General features: G+C 33.9%; 1 protein-coding gene across 4 annotated transcripts in view; it reads left to right on the top strand.

Annotated features, from left to right (window-relative positions):
* Window positions 1-17,004, top strand: part of wit (wishful thinking) — a 32,779-nt gene extending 15,775 nt beyond the window's left edge. For 3 of the 4 annotated variants that reach the window (XM_067046097.1, XM_014420274.3, XM_067046098.1), the window contains 6 exons: window positions 10,388-10,583; window positions 11,340-11,534; window positions 12,995-13,132; window positions 14,176-14,268; window positions 14,354-14,571; window positions 15,562-17,004. In XM_067046097.1, coding sequence (XP_066902198.1) covers window positions 10,388-10,583; window positions 11,340-11,534; window positions 12,995-13,132; window positions 14,176-14,268; window positions 14,354-14,571; window positions 15,562-15,852 — 1,131 coding nt within the window. In that variant the 3' untranslated portion in view covers window positions 15,853-17,004. The remainder of the gene's footprint in view (window positions 1-10,387; window positions 10,584-11,339; window positions 11,535-12,994; window positions 13,133-14,175; window positions 14,269-14,353; window positions 14,572-15,561) is intronic. The other variant, XM_014420275.3, reaches the window with a different exon arrangement.
* The last annotated feature ends 339 nt before the right edge of the window (window positions 17,005-17,343 follow it).

Here is a 17,343-nt window from a genome sequence, read left to right as displayed (position 1 = left end):
ACTGAAGAATACGTACCGCCATCTTGGTTTTGTTTGAATAAACAAAACAAATTAACAATCTTAAAATGATACATAAAATAAAACATATTAAAAACCCTTTATACATCAAAATATACTATTTACACAAAAAGAGCATATTACAATATGTATATATACATATATATGTATGAAATTACTTTCTTTTCTCTCTTGATTTGGTGTCTAATCTGCTCCATTACTTCCCTTTTGTCATTCTCTCTGACTCAATCATTCTACTCATTGAATACAAATTAATGAAATTAAGAAAGATGGAAGTTATTATACTGTTATAGTATCCTATCACTTGTTCAAAATGGTGACTATACTATTGTGCAGATGATGAATTACATAATTGAAGCAATTCCAATAATGATTAAGGATATGATCCTTGAACAATGTGAATATAATAATAAGCTACCCTTTACACTATTATAGTTAAGTACCTATCTGTTATTCCTCTATTAGAGAGAGATTTATTAGTATGGGCTCGCAAACAGATATCTCACTTCAGGGAATAGGCACTTTAGGAGCTTAAGATATTGATAGAGAATCTAAATTGATTTAACATTATTATTTATTTAATTAATTTTAATCACTAGGGGTATTCATAATGTTGTGTTAAATGTGAAAAGTTTTTACATGCTAAATGTATGAGTGAAATAATCAGATAAAGTCCATGTTATAAGTCAAATGTTGAAGAACTCCTATGGGATTGGATTTCCTGGGCAACTTGTTTTATAATCTTTCCTTCCAAAATCTTCCAGAATTTTATGTTTTTTTTTTTACTTTTTGGTTTTGATTCAAGAATTTATTACTACATGCCTGAATTGAGTGAAAGGTGAAAGTTTGGCCACCATCAATTTTTTCTTTTTTCCAATATTTTATTATTATTTTTATCCATTACTGTCGGATTTAAGTAATCCCTCACCGTCACGGACGATGACGCATTCATCAATTTCTAAGTTGATTATGATGAGTGCAAGTCCCTTTGGGCCGAGTTCAAGGAGATTTGGGATGAGTTAGACTCCGCATACGCTTCCCCGGGAGCTTCTGCGATGCCGTCCGATTGGGAAGCGGATTATGACATGATTCGGAACGATTTGTGACAGGCCGAGGTGCGGTACCGCAAAATTAGGGCTCAACGCGATTCCACCGCTCAGGGGCCAAATCGGTCTTTGCCGCGCCAACGTACCCGTCCCAACTGCCCAACATTCGGATCCCGGAGTTCGATGGTGAGCTGTCCTCTTGGCCGCGGTTTCGGAACACTTTTATCGCTCTTGTTCACGACAACACGCAATTGGCTCCCGTCAACAAGATCCACTATTTAAAGAGTGCCCTCAGTGGGGAATCCGCGTCGCTGCTAGCCGGATTCCCTTTCGATGCCAACTCCTATCAGCCGGCCTGGGACGCGCTGGTACGCGAATATAATAATCCGCGCGTTCTCGCATCAAGATGCCTGCAAAGGGTCTTGAACCACAGATGCCCTGCGTCTGGCGGTGAACAGGCGAGTACGCTTCATATTTGGCCGAGGTAGGTGAGAGGGTCGAATCGTTTCGTGGTTTGGCCCTGGAGGATGAGTCAGACGTCATCCTGTCCCCACTAGCTCTCCGAGCTTTGGACCCCGTCACCAGACGGCACTTTGAGCTTGCCCATGCAAGCAGCGAATTCCCCACCGCTGATGAGGTGATAGCGTTCGTGAGACAGAGACTAATGGCGTGCAAGCTGTCTCACGAATTCAATATCCAGCCTCATTTCGACGCTCCACGCCCCAAGCCTTACGGTAGAGGAAAGGGCGTAGTCTCCTTGCTTGCCAGCGAGGTCGGCACGAAGGACCGTGTTTCTCGGTCACCCGGCACTTCTTCACGCGGGAAATCCGTCTCTCCCGGCAAGGAACGTTGTCCGCGTTGTGATGGGCGGCACCTCTTGGGGCGGTGCTTCCGCTTTCTGGCCTTGTCTCTTCAGGAACGAAGCGACTTTGTCAAGTCATCCGGTCTGTGCCGGAACTGCCTGAGGTCGGGTCACCACGTTTCTAAATGCCCTTCGGAGTTCACATGTTCGGTTTGTCGTGCCAAGCACCACAGCGTGGTGCATGTAGAGAGCCGATCGGGTTCCCCCGCCGCCGTCACTTCTCCAAAGTCCGGGTCATACCCGTGTTACGTCCTGTCTTCGGGAGTGTTGTTCGGAGACAATCATGGGCACTGCGTGCGCCGTATTGCACGGGTCCAATCGTTCCTCGTCCGCACGTTTACTGCTCGATTCTGGCAGTCAATACTCTTTCGTAAATACCGAACTCGCGACGAGGATTGGCGGCCGCTGCAACCTTTCGACGGAAGAATCGCCGGTGTAGGAGGTACCAAAGGCGCCAACATCAAGGGTGCGATGACGTTGAGGCTTCGGTCCCTTGTCGATGAAACCACGAACTTCAGGGTCCGTGCCCTCGTAGTTGAACAGATCACCTCCGACTTACCCAAGCGTCCGGTTCCTACGCGGGTAATCAGACAATTGTCGCATCACGTTCTGGCCAACCCTTCCTTTGGTGTTCCCGGCCCCATCGACTTGCTCATAGGCGTTGACCTATACCCCCGCCTAGTTACTGGTGCTCCCACCAAGGCCTTCGGGGATGGTCACCTATACCTCCTGCCAATGGTACTCGGTAAAGTCGTTATGGGGACTTGCTCGGACAGCACTTCGTTCATCGGCCTCTCGTTTCTCATACAGGAAGATGTAACCGCTTCGAGTCGGACCAATCGAAAACCCGACAACCTTGTTACAATGTTACGTAGGCGTTCACGCCGCTGCAAACGGAATACCAATCGTTCCAACGCATCCTCACCCGGGACACCAATTTGTTTACATTGGGACCTGCTCGTGCTATACTGCAGGTGTCCCGAGTGTAATTTTAAGATTATAAATAAAACAGAAAATATACATGCATGCTAATCAGCGGAAAGTCTCACAATTTCCAGCCCCCCTTTTCCACGCATTAATTATAATTGTAAAATTACACTCGGGACACCTGCAGTATAACTTGAGCAGGTCCCGATGTAAACATTTACTTTATTGAAGTTTTTAAAATGACCAAAGCAAAAACAACACAAGCCAAACACGAACTAGGAGCAACTAACCTATCATAACAACAGACAAAATTGTGTAGAGCTTAGCTGGTCTATTGCTAAGTGTAATAAAATAAAGAAGGAAATATTTCTCCATTTAACACAACTTTTTCCTTTGTACACACTTTAAAATGTTAAAATAAAGATCGTGAATACCCCTACTATTGATTATTTTGCACTTGTTAGCAATCTTCGAAAAACAGATCTTAGAAAACTGGTTTATTGTAAGGCCTGCATTCAAATGAGATATTTGAGGTTTGATACAGCAACCAAGACTGAATTTATTGGTTCAGGCTGGTCATGCCCTCCACCACCATCTTTCCTCATTGCCCTTCAGGTTTCTTCCTAACTATAGATACAGCAGAGCTAAGAAAAGAGCCTATGTAGTATTTTAGCTAATCAAAGAAAGTATGACAAGTTTTGTTTATCCAGTGATTTTCTGGATAGTGCAAAAGATTATTTTGTTATTTTCAAATGCAGAAGGACAACTATTCATTTTTAGAAAAAAATTGAGGTCAACCTCAATAATTCTACCTAAGGTAAACTGTGCTAGATGAAGAATGTCTTGTAATAATTTCAAAGTGTGTTTAACAAAATAATAATTCAATGCTTACAACGAATCATCTATTTCAAATCTATATTATTATTACAAAATAAATATTATTATAAATTTAGAGAAAATGAAAGTAATAATAAAGCTTTTATTTTCAACATAAAAACTCAATGCTTGAATTGAAATTCCCACAAGCCCTTGATAGGCAAGAGACATCCTCCTTGGTGGAATGAGAAAAACTATATGACATAGTTGTCGGGCTTTGCAGAAGATTGATTATTATTTCTATAGCTCAGGATTTTTCAGTCATCCTTCGTTCTTCCTGTTCTTTTATCAGAACATTTAGTAATTCAGCCCGGATCTTCAAATTTTTATGGCTGGGAATCTCTTGCATATATGGTAACAGGCTTGTTAAAAACTGAAAATCACTGTCTAGGCTGTTTGCTGCTACCTCTCGAATACATGATAATTTTTTATTTTCAATTTCGAGTAATTCCTCATCATAATCAATTTTCCTCTTCTTTTTTGGACGAATCTTGAATAGCTTTTGTTTACCAGTTGACCATTTGGGCGGTTCAGGTGAAGATGACTCTGGTTCATAGTAGGGATTAGTACAACCTTCATTTTCTGATTGAAGATTACTTGTGTTAGAGGGCGGCTCAGCACTGTTTTCACTGTCTACAACGGCTTCATCTTCACTGGTAATAGATGATTCTTCAATAGTCGATTGTGACCTCTTTGGACCAATAACATCCACTAAGAAACTCATTTGACTGTAGTATGGCCAGGATGATATTCTATCTGACCCTTTACCAGTTTTATCATTGTAGCATTTTTTTAGTTCCTTCCTAAAAGAATCTCAAATTTTTCCACTTTCTTTTGACATCTGCTACTGGAAAAGAAAAAAAATACAAAAAATTAATTCACTTAATAATTCTATCTTATTCTAGGATGTCAAATATCTCAACTATTTCCATTTTAAATTGTGCTTGTCTTCCATATCATTATGTTAATGTTTTCAGTTGTCCAATGTAACAGTTGGTAGAATTTTTCATGAAAGGAGCAGTATGATACGGAACAATTGATCTAGCTGTACATGCCTTTTTCTACAGATGTAGGCCACATTGCATTCAAGTTTTGAAACAAATGGAAATTTCTAAACTATTTATTGGGTATATCAATGAAATAATACAAGGGCTGTTTGAAAAGTTCTCGGAATGTACTAGAAAGAAGTGTCTTACCTCGGTAGAGTTGCTTTTATTTTTCAGCATAGTCTCCCTGTAGACTAATGCATTTGGTCCAGTGATGTTCCAATGTCTTGATCCCATCTCGAAAATGAGATTCCTCCAGGCCTGCAAAATACCTCTCCAATTCGGCTGTCAGTTCTTCTGTTGTAGGAAATCTCCGTCCACCTAGGAAAATTTTCAGCTTGGGGAAGAGATGAAAGTCTGATGGTGCCAAATCAGGTGAATAAGGGATGTGGATATGGCAACAGTTTGTACCTCAGTTCATGATGTTTTGCATTAGCAATGTTTTTTCCTTGCCAAACCAGGCCTTTTTTTCGCATATATTTTCCTGTAGTTGGCCTAAGAGGTTTGCATAGTATTGCCAATTGTTTGCAACACAACATTTCCAATCTGGTGCTTTTGTGGTCCTATGTCAAGAGCTGCGGCACCCATCTTGTGGATAATTTTTTCATTCCCAATTCTTTGGTTAAAATTTGATATACACGTTCAGATGACATTCCTTCAGCTTCAGCAATCTCACGCACTTTCAGCCAATGATCTTCCATGACCTTTTTATGCACTTTTGCGATAAATTCTGGTGTTGTAACACTTCTTGGGCGTCCACTATGCGGATCATCATCTGAGCTCTCCTGACCAAATTTAAACCAGCTGGTCCACTTGGCAACAGTTGAATATGAAAGAACAGAGTCCCCCAGTGTGTTCTGAAAGTTGGCATTAATTTCCTTTGCTTGCATACCTTTCTTTACAAAGTACATAATCACTGCTCACTTAATCTCGGTTTTTACCATTGTCACAAATCACTATGCATAAAACAACAAAGAGTTGTCACTACCACGCCACTTGTTCACTCACAAAGGATATGTGATATTGTGCGGGAACCTCATTACTCTAGCACTGACATCTAGCAGTGATTCTGAGAACTTTTCAAACCACCCTCGTATTAGACTGGATTGCCCCAAAAATTTCAGAAAGATGTATTTCAAGTATAGTCTAACAAACAGTGGTGGAAGCAAGTTAGAAGTTGATAAGTATTTATGTTAGAGCCTATGGTAAAGAAACTAACATTGGTGTTCTGGAGAACTCTCAGCTATTCTAGGATGAGAACTCAGTGGACTATTAACTAACCAAAAGATCAACAACCTTCCAGGAAGTGACATCATTACATTCCCTTTTTTAATAGGGGATGGGTTTTTTCTCTATAAAAACCTGCTTGTTTCATATTTATGCTCCAAGAAATTCAACAACTGACAAAGGATTTGTAATAAACATTTATAATGGGCTAGGCAAGTCGTTGAATGTGTCTTTAGTGTCACAGCTTATAAACTATTGAAATCTAATGAGCTTTCCATAGAAAAAAAAAAGGTGAAATATATATGTGTACAGCATAATATAATACTAAACAAAGAACAAATCCAAATGCCCGAGAGAGGCCTATATCACTTACCTTTCAAGGATTTAAGAATTTTCATTCATCAAATGAATGAAAATTCTTTGATTGTTATCTTCCTGTATTTTCTTCAATATAAAAACTAATAGTGCAAGAAATGTGAGAGAAAAGTTTAGATCATTCTGAGATGCTTACAATGACACATTTTTTTTAAAAAGAATTTGACATCCTTTGTAAAATATACTTAGTAAAACAATAAATTATAAAAGCTAATGCATTAGTATATGCAGTTATAGAAGTATTACTCGTACATATTATAATTACAATAACTTCATACATGATAATTGTTGTGAATTATAAATTGCAAGGATTAATTTATTTAGAAACAAATTAAAAATACTATATAAATATATAAGATAAATGTTAGTTAAACCATTTATAAAACTTATTAGGTTCCGATGATTTCTTCTCCTTTATTCAGTGTTATTCAAGCCTTATGGTGAATTTTTTTTTTATTTTTTTTTTTATGAAAAATGTTTTTATATGCAGCAAAGTTAAAAATTTTTTATAATGATCTTAAAATAATTCCTTACAGGGATACCCACCATAACTTCATTAGGATATAAATTTTTGAAAAATATGTATAAAAATAACTTTATATGTATTTACAGAAATTGAAATCTCCAATTAACTTTACAAGACCCTTCAATAACAATAATATTTTGAAAAGAAAAACGATATATTTTTGTTCCTTGGAAAAACTCTGGATTAACCTGCTTTGAGGTTGTTGGCTGACAATGCTCTGGTACCAAAAAGGAGGGATACCCAAGTGTGTTATAAATAAATTGTATTGAATGAATGATTATGAAAACATAATTAATTAATTACTTGGCTCTTTCATTTCCGCCGATACTTCTTTCCATAATTGAGTTGTCACATTTCTCATGTGTGACTGTGGCTCCTTTTGGTCCCAGAGATATTTTCTTTCGTGCATTAAATTTATTAGTTTCTCACAATCCATTGTGACATGGATGGATGGACATGATGGTTCGCGATTATCTGTCACTGAAAACAAACCACATTGAACCTTGTGATGTAGCAAAACTCCTGTAACCCGTTGTAGCCAAAAGTCGCTAGATGTCGCTTGTAGCGCTACAACTGTAGCGTGTTGTAGCTGCCTGTTGAGTCGTAATGGAAAGGTAAAATAATGTATTAGCTCCAGCCGTCTGAGTTCCAATAGCGTATTGGTTTCCCTTTGGCGTTCCAGTTCCAAAGCACATAGTTTCACCTGAACTGATAACTGTTTCATTCAGAACATACTCGTTCATTCCTCATCCTTTATACATATTGAGACCGGACCCCTAGTGTAAGTTGGGAACAACGATTAACCGTCAGTGATGATTTATTTTGTTTAATGAAATTTAACTATTCAAAGTAGTTGAACTTAATTCATACTTATCTTTTTTTTTTTTAAATTTATTAATGAATTTTTCCAGGACTAGAGAACTTTTTTTTTCTTTAATATCTTAATGCAAATTCTAATTTCAGCGAATTGGAACAATTTTAAAGTCTTGATTGATTGAGTAATGTTAAATCAACCAAATCTCAGAAATTTAAATGAAAATTTAATCGTAAATCGTATTTTCAAATAGATTCTTCGTTATTAAATTAATAAGTGCCTAGATGATAAAATATTAAACAACTGACTTCCGCAAACAAAAATTGAAACCACAATTAAATGAGGATGAACACGAATTACAAAGGTTTAATGAAATAAATCAAATTAGAAAATTGTATCCCATAAGTAAGATATTTTTTATTAAATATCTTGAAATTTTACGTTAAATAAATATTTAAAAGTAAATAAAACAAATTAATTTAATGATAATGTGTTTAAATGCACTATTAAGTAATTTCAATCAATAAATTAATGAACATAAATAAATACTTGTCCTATTTTAAATCAGTAGTGCACCCCTGACCTACCTCTACCTCCTATACCACAAATTTTATCGGACATAAGAAAACCATCCGATTTTCTTTGCATTTAGCTGGTTGCAATCCGCCAGATTTTTTGTTTATCCGATTGATAAAAATTTTAACGTGTGAAAACATCCATTATTTCAAAGCGCTACTGAAGTGTGAGCATGTTCTTTTTCCTTTCGGTAGGGGCTTAGCTTGTGAAAGGAGCCTATGATTCCGGGTTTGGTCAGTGCTGGGTAAGAAGTAATCACAATCAGAGGAAATAAAATTAAGTTGCAAGTAATGAAACTACTTGAGGACGCGATGGTTGAACATGTGCCGAGGATATAAGTCACAGCTTGGTTCATGACGTCTTTGGTTCGATTCCCACCTGGGTCAGTCAATATTTATTTGACGGTGGTCCCGAGAAATGACTTTCGACATTTTCACTCGTGAGTCTGCTTAGGTCTTCAAAATGGAGGACTTGAGCTATTAAAAATAAAAAATGGAACTACATAATGAACCTCTATAATTATGGTCCACAATTACAATTACTAGTCAAGCCAAAGTAATTGAAATTACTTTTGTCCAACATTGATCCAAGTGAAAGTGGGAACCGACCGAGCCATTATGCGCTCCATGTTGGAGCCGTTCCTAATGGCTCGGAATGCGTGGTAAGTTCCGAGGAGCGGCTCCACAAATTTCAAACGATCCCTTCTGTCAGTTAACGCTTTGTAGCCAAATGTCGCTGGATTTAGGTTGCTCTAAATAACTACGTCTTTTAGTTGTCCATTTCATCTCGTCACAACCTCTTTCGCTATACTTGTTTAACGAGTTGATAGTTGGTCACGTAATCCATATGTTATGTTACCTCCTACCCTCTCTGCAATAATATTTCTTTATTTACTTCCTCCGTTATCGTTTGTGAAAGTTGCTATCAAACCACATTTCAGCAATAAATGTTTCGTAGACCATAGGCAATTTTTTTAATTTACTTTCATGTTTCAAATACATTTCTTATAATATTATGGTTGCTATGTAATGAGTTAAAACGTTACCAACTTTCTAAATTCCAGAAAAAAAATGGAGTAAATTGATTGCCTGACGCAAGAAGAGATGAAATGACTGAAGTTGTAGAGTGCCCTCTCCTGTTACAATATAAAAAATTTTCCTGCTGGAATTGACTGTTCTATTTATTATTATTGTTTTCCTTAAGCTTGATCATTATTGATAAGCTTAAATATTATTATCATTGTTAACCTTAAGGTATAAGAAGTATAAGCATGATCATCATTAATACAATTTAAATACTGTTTAAATAAAATAAATTTTATCCAATTTAAGTTTGACAACAATCTATATTTCTTTATAAGTCCAACGTTTCAATTCCGCCATCCTCAAGGACAATCTTAAATACAAATTTAGAACCACATTAATTTTAAAAACTTTATACAGGCTATGCCGCCTAGGTCATCATCATCATATCATTTCAGGCCAAAATTACCCATACCATAACAGTTATGGTTGTAGAAAATAGTAAGTAGTAATTATCTGCCTCAGCCCTCCCTGGAACCAGCCTGGATGCTTGGAGAACAGTGTCTTGCTTATCAGTATAAGCAGTAGCTCAGTAGCTACTCTGCTCCTTATAAATTAAAAGTTTAAAACAAAATGTAATGATCAAACAAATAATATTAGGTATAGGTTGTTTTTTTTTTTTTTTGTCAGTTATCTTTCTGGGATGAAAGGGTTATTAAGATTTGTTTTTGAAATACATAACAAAATTACTATCTTATAGAAATAATTATTGTGAAAGTGACAGGATACCAAGGAGAGGAGATACGGATGTGGTGATTGCTATCTATATTTCTCGTGTAATATCATTTCTAGAGTTGCCCTGGGATCTCATATGAGACTGTGCGGAGTGTCAATATCGCCAGCTCCAGAAAAGAATTCCATTAATAAATTAACATTTTTGCAAATTTTATTTTTTGTTAAGCTTTGTTTTGGTTTTATTTCTTGTCATTTGAACTGATTTATTGTTTCTAAATTTAAGTACAAAAAATCGTATAGATAAACTATTATTAAACAAATAATATATTACTTGCAGGTAGGAACACTGAGGTACATGGCTCCTGAAGTCTTAGAAGGTGCTGTGAATCTTCGTGATTGTGAAACTTCTCTGAAGCAAATAGATGTATATGCACTTGGTCTTGTTTTATGGGAAATGGCTATACGTGTTACAGATTTTTATCAAAAGCCTTCTGATGTTCTACCATACATGCTCCCTTTTGAGAGGGAAGTTGGTATGTTTTAAATTTTCATTAAGTTTTGTCGATTAAAAAAAAAAATCATTGATTCAATTACTGTCTTTAGATCCTCCTTCCTATATGCATAGTAACATATGATAAATAATTAAATTATTGTGATTTCTTAGCAGAAATTGTATCTGAAAGATATATCATTTTGAGCTGTTCATGTAAAGGAAAGAATTGAACTAGTGTCCATTATGAATAATAAATATAGAATCAAAAATATATTCTACAGTTTTTTCATTTTTCTTAAAGTTTAATTTATGAATTTATTCTTGAAAAATTAAGGAGAGTTGATTTTAGTTCATGATATACATTTTTAGTTGCCATTTTTCTTTTCTAAAAAATTCAAAGCTTCATATTTGCTAAAAGATGTTTAACAATAATTATTCATTTGAATAATATCTTCTTTCTCTTTTAACGTCTCAAATTTGTATAACAATATTAGCTGCAAAAATAATAACCATGTAAATTAACTGGAATTATTCCAAATATGAAATGAAATTTCAGAAAATGAATGAACTTTTGTATTCCCATAATGCCTAAATGTAGTCAAAGTTAAAATTAAATCAATAATACTTAGATGTCAATTATTACAAAGTATTTCAATTTGGGAAAGACTTAAGAAAACACTATTCATTTATAATTTGGCAAGAAGAAAACAAAAATAATTAATACTTTGAGCATAAGAACTAAAAATAATGCAATATCAGTATCCAAATTTAGTTCAGAATTGAATTTTCTTTAAAGGTCTGCACCCTACTCTTGAAGAAATGCAGATGGCTGTGTGTAGAAATAAAGCACGTGCTATGTTCCCCAGAGATTGGAAGTGTACACGTGCTTCAAAATGTATTCGAGAAACCATTGAGGACTGCACTGATCAGGATGGTGAAGCTAGGCTCACTGCATTATGTGTTCAAGAAAGACTAACTCATATTTACCGGGGTATGTAACTGCATTCAAGATCTTTTTTTTATTATTATTTTATATATACTGATTTATATATCAAGCTTAGCACATAAATGAACTATCCATTTAAGAATTTTTCAAAATATTTATTTGTCAGGATGCCTTTAGCATCTGGAGTACTTTGTTGTGGACTTTAGGGAAGGGTTTTATAGAGAAAGATAAAGAGTATATTTTCATTAATAGACGCCACGACAGACCCAGACCAAAGGGATGCAAAGCTATCCCAGGCTAGAGCAGTTCCACCATCTACCGTTTATTTTACGAACTAAATAATAAAACATATATAAGAAGATGGTCAGGGTTGCGGTCAAAAGTGAAAAAAAAAAAATAGTTTACAACTATTTATTTTCCAACGTTTCGCACCACTTTGCAGGGCTTCATCAGGGCTAAAAAGATACAAAATTTGTTTTTTCATTCCCATTGTAAAAAAAAAAAACTGTCAAATATGAGAAAAAATCTTATTGAAGTATAAAAATACATATATGTTCAGGGCGGTTTAATAGAAGATGCAGCCAATCTGGTTGGGTCCCACACTAAGAGTAAGAAAAATTAAAACTGGTTATTAAGATTAAAATAAAGATGGTTTGATAATTCTGTCTTACCATATCAGCAGATAAATTATAAATAAAAATAAAGTGAACTACTAGATTTCTCAGATTAGGCAAGATCATATTAATGTTTTGTTAATAAGGAAAGGAAAGCGGAGGGGAGATTATACACAAAAATGTTAGTCAAAAGCTTTTAGGCCACAATATAATTAGATACAATGAATGTAGGGTTTAGTGACTCAAGGTTGTCCTAGTGATTGTTAATTTACCATTTATTGATCCTTAATTTATTTCTTAAGCATTATTTTTAATCTATTATTTACTATATGCTTATTAACTTATATGAGTCTGTGTGTTTATTTATTCTTGCTATTTTTCTTTCTGTGGAAACTCCATTAAAGTTCAGTTTATGGGCTTAGGAAATATGTTCCATTCCTACTTAGTTTTCAGCATAAGGTATTTCATGCTGAATATTAAGAAATGTTATCAATTAATTTATACTGCTGCCTACCAGAGATACTGATAACAATAGCTAATTAGACTTAGTATAAGGCTATGTTTTAACTAAAGAAGCATTGTCTGAGTGGATCAGATGATGAAAAATCAAACATAAATAATGTGCCCTAATTGAACATTTGTAATTCCGTTGGGATCCTCTGATACATTATATATGTTTGATTTATCATCATCTGATCTGCTTGTGTGATACACCTCCAATTAGGACATTGCCTTAACCTTCGAGAAGTTCATAAAGTATTTAACAAGATTTTTATTTTAACTGTTTATCTTTTAACAAATTTATAAAATATAATTGTAAACTTAATTGATTTTAAATTATTGTTCTATGTTAACTTTACACTCACTGAAAATGTCCTTTCTATTTTGCAGCTACAGCTGATGGAGGTTCAAGTCCTAATGGCAATCAAGCTAATGCTAACTTTAGTATGACCATTCTAAATTATAATAATAATTATTATAATAATATCAACAATAGTTTTGGGCACAACACAGATTCTGAACTAACAGGTTGGTATAATTTTATATTTAGGTTTTACACTGTGTACTAGTTTATGCTTTATGACAGAGGTTTCCAACTCGTATGCCTTAGCACCTTGGGGTGTCCCAAGCATACGTCAGGATTGCTGCAAACGAATGCTATTTTCTCAAAATATTAAAAAAATAAATTTATTTTCCTATATTCTTAACTGGTCTAAAGATAATTGTTGAGACATTTTTATATATTTTTAGCCCTATAAGAATACCCCAAAATTTTTTGAGCCCATAAAGCGTGCCGTGACAAAAAATGTTCAGGAACCAGTGCTTTATAACTTTAACATAGTGGTCAATTGAGGAGCTTACTCAAAAGGGCACACATTCAATTTGCAAAATTGAAAAAACAAATGAAATTACTTGTGAAATAATCTTCTATGTTGTCCACATATGGTATTAAATAAAAATGGCCTCAAAACTAACATGTTAGAAATAAAAATGTTTTTATCCACAACTTTAGGAGATATGGGTATATTTATTTTGGATATGCCATATTTATGTTGATATTTCTAAAATATGTGGCCATAGTTATTTTTAGTCACAACACGGATTTGTTCACTTTTGGAAAAAAAAAAAAAAAAAAAAAATATGAGCTTACCATAATATCATCATTATCAATCGGTACAATAACCTGTCACTGGTTCCTGGTCTCTTTAACCAGCTTTTACCATTTATTCGATTAAGAAACGGCTATCCTTCAACTTTGAACACAATACCAATTTGATTCCTAGAATCTTCTTTCTCTTTATTGTTTCTTCCTGACTATGGAATAAGATTGTTAAGGAGATTTTCTGTATCATACCTTTTTTTTTTTTTTTTTTTTTTTTACAATAATGAAATATTGCTAATATATATTCACTGAGTGGCAAAAAATATGTAATAGAACTAGAACTCATGAACGCATTAACATTGAAGTTATTTAGATGACGAATAATATATCGTACTCAATATATTTATGTATTTACTTAAAGTTTAAACAACAATTTGCTACAGAATAATATTTTATCGATATATTTCAGGTGATCGTGATAGGACTGATGGGGGAATTTCAGAAGGCACCGTTGAAACCATAATTACTCATTCTCCTTCGGAATCTTCATCTCATCTTATATGTACATATAGCTTCAACAAAAATATTTAAATAAGCTAAATTATTGTAAAGGTATTGTATTATTTTCAATCTTTTTTTTTTTTTAGTTGCAACCGAATGTTTGCAACCATATCAAGGACGTAATCCTTGCCTGGAACGTAATCTCTTAAGTGATTCTTCTGAAGAAGTTTGTATTATAGAAACTTCAGCTAAAGATACACGAGAAACTCAAGCTCTTATATCTCATGCTCCTGCACAGCGCATTCTTCGACCACCACCTCCTGTGCCATACCATCAAAATAGTCCTTTTCAGCCTCTTAAACAGGTACTTTTTATTTTGAAAATTATGCACTTTCAGTTTTTTTTATAAAACTTGTGATCATGATGATTGGTGGTGCAATAATCCATCAGTAGCCTCTGGAAGTAGACTCCACGTTGTACAGTGGAGTTAAGAAGCAGGCTAGCGTCTGCTACCACTCCATTCACCCATCTTACTTTCGACCTTCCAACTCTGCTGGTCCAGTATAGGGTCTCTGACAATTTTATTCTATGGCCATTGGATCTAGCACTAAGCTCTGTCAAAATGGACCAATATAATGAAAAATACAATTTTTTAAATCAAAAACTTTAATTCTTCCTTCATATTCTTTAACAATTATTTAGTAGGGAAAAATATTCTGCATAAAATTTGTGGATGAAATATGCTAAAAATTTGGATATGAAAGTTTTTTATCATGTTGATTAGTAAAGGAAAACAATAGTTTTATTATAAAAACAAATATATCACTTTCTTCAAAGTTTGTTAAAAGAAATACCAAGAAATAAAATATGAATTGAAAATTCCAAGCATGTAAAATGTTGTTCTTAAAAATTTTGCTTTACTATAACCAACATTGCCCAAGCCAATAGTCATAGAATACAGCTATAAATTTCCAAGGTGTATTCAATTTTGTCCTCTTCATGTTTTTCTAAAAAATGTACGAGTATGAGGGAAAAATGTTAAAAAAAGCTTTTTAATGTGCCATAGAATGAGAGAAGTTGAAAATTTGTTTGTTTTTTTTCTCTATGCACCTGTCACATAAAAAATTTCAAAAAAATCAAAATTGCACAACCTTTTGCTTGGCAGAACACCTCCATTCCCTGGACTAGTAAACAGAATTCCTTAAGCGCACCCTTTTAATGTTACAATTTCTTAGGAAGGAATATAGAGATCGGAACTGGGATTGTGCATGGCTCAGAAGAATTTCATACTTATATATGCCTATACTATTTATTGTTCATTTGTCTGAAATTATAAAGTCTACTAACATTTCAGACCAATGAAGAACTTGGGAGCAATTGTGGAACTGGAGTAGTTTCTCGTTTTTCTGTGCCTCTGAAGAAATTATTGGGTGGTGAAGGGAAACTTACCGTTTCTCCTTTTGAACCTCCTCGACCTACTTCTCTTACACTTTTTACTGAAGAGGAAGAAGCAAGGTTGAGAGAACTTTCCGGTAGAATTGGTACACCCGGAGATCTACCGCCAGCAGTAAGAAAGAAGAGGGGTGAGAGAGCAGCTAGGCTTTCATTGTATGATGATAGAATCATGTCAAATTCTACTTTCTAGTCACTATTATATTGTTCCTTTTCTATATACAGAATTTTTTGTAAATAATGGTTTAAATAACCCTGAAGTTTTTTTTATGTATAATGTACTTTGATCGGCAAAAATTTGCTTTTAAGTAATTAATTAATAGAAAAATGTTATCATATTTTATATTTAACTACATTTTTCTCATTCATGTACTTTATTCTGATTTTCTTTCCGTTTACTTATGTATCATTACAATTTCTTAAATATTTTCTTGATTCTTATTTTTAAAAATAACTTTTAATCTGAAAAATAAACATATTCCTTGTTTTTGTAATTTTAGGAAAATTTTACCTTAGAAAATAAATTCTCTGCACATATACAAAGAAATTCCAGCAAAAAAAGTAATTTTATTAATTTAAAAAAAAAAAATGATTTCTTTAATATTAAGACATGCAATCTATAATTAGTATGTTATGAAACCCCTTATTTTTGTTTGTTATCTTAATTATTTTTTTATCGTTAAAACTTGCACTGGTTATTCGGCTGTGACTGAAGAAAGTTCTTGTCCCCTTAGTATGACAGAAATTAATATATACTGTTGTTACCGCTTAATCGGAACACCAATTAACAGGGTCAACATTTTGCATGAAACGGAATCAAAATAGGTTTAACTATTTAAAATTCCATAAATATATATTTTATGAAAGAAAATTATACTGTTTTTAAAATATCTGGGTTTTCTATTTCATAATGTACAATATTTTCCTTCAGTTGTTTTTTTATGATCGGCGACCTTTTTCTATTGGACTTCTGAACAATAGTTCACATATTTGGTGTCAGTTTTGAATGATGCTTAGCCGTACTCTTTTGTTATAAATTCTTTCATTAATGAGTGATATTTTAATTATTTTTTTATATATTATCGTAGATACAATCTTTTATAACTTGACTCAGTTTTGGACATGTTCCCTGTTGATATTATAAGTGTAATAACAGCTAACATCACTAATTGCTCTGCTCTCCGGTCTTTCAATTAAGCGGAACCAACTGTTATAACACCCCACCTCCTCTAATTGTAGAATTTATGCAATTTAAAAGAATTTTAATAACTCCTATTAAAGGAAAACTATTATAATAATGGTCACAAGAAAGGAAGAACTTTTTTTTTTTAATTATATGATCTGATCTTTTGGCTAAAAAATAGCTCTTATTAATTTAAAAATATATACAATACATAATGTATTTTTCCCTGTATTCATTTAGTTACCTATTGCAAGTTATGAATAAAAGCATAAGTGAAATGTATCTGTTGATGAGGGAGGGATATTTTCAATGTGACCTTGCAAATAAGCTTTGTGTATTGAATATTGTTAATACAATTCCAATACATATTAATTTTAATTCTAGCATCTATTGCATTCTTTATATTTTTAAAGATTGTGTTTATTTAATATTAGCAAATTGTATTAATTACATTCATATTTAACAAAAGAAGTCATAAAGTTAGAATTTAGATATTTACAT

Source organism: Halyomorpha halys, unplaced genomic scaffold, assembly GCF_000696795.3.
Source record: "Halyomorpha halys isolate HHAL.00 unplaced genomic scaffold, Hhal_1.1 Scaffold265.1, whole genome shotgun sequence".
NCBI classification, from domain to species: domain Eukaryota; kingdom Metazoa; phylum Arthropoda; class Insecta; order Hemiptera; family Pentatomidae; genus Halyomorpha; species Halyomorpha halys.
The sequence above is the reverse complement of the archived record's forward strand: the minus strand, read 5'-3'. Positions and strand labels throughout refer to the sequence as shown.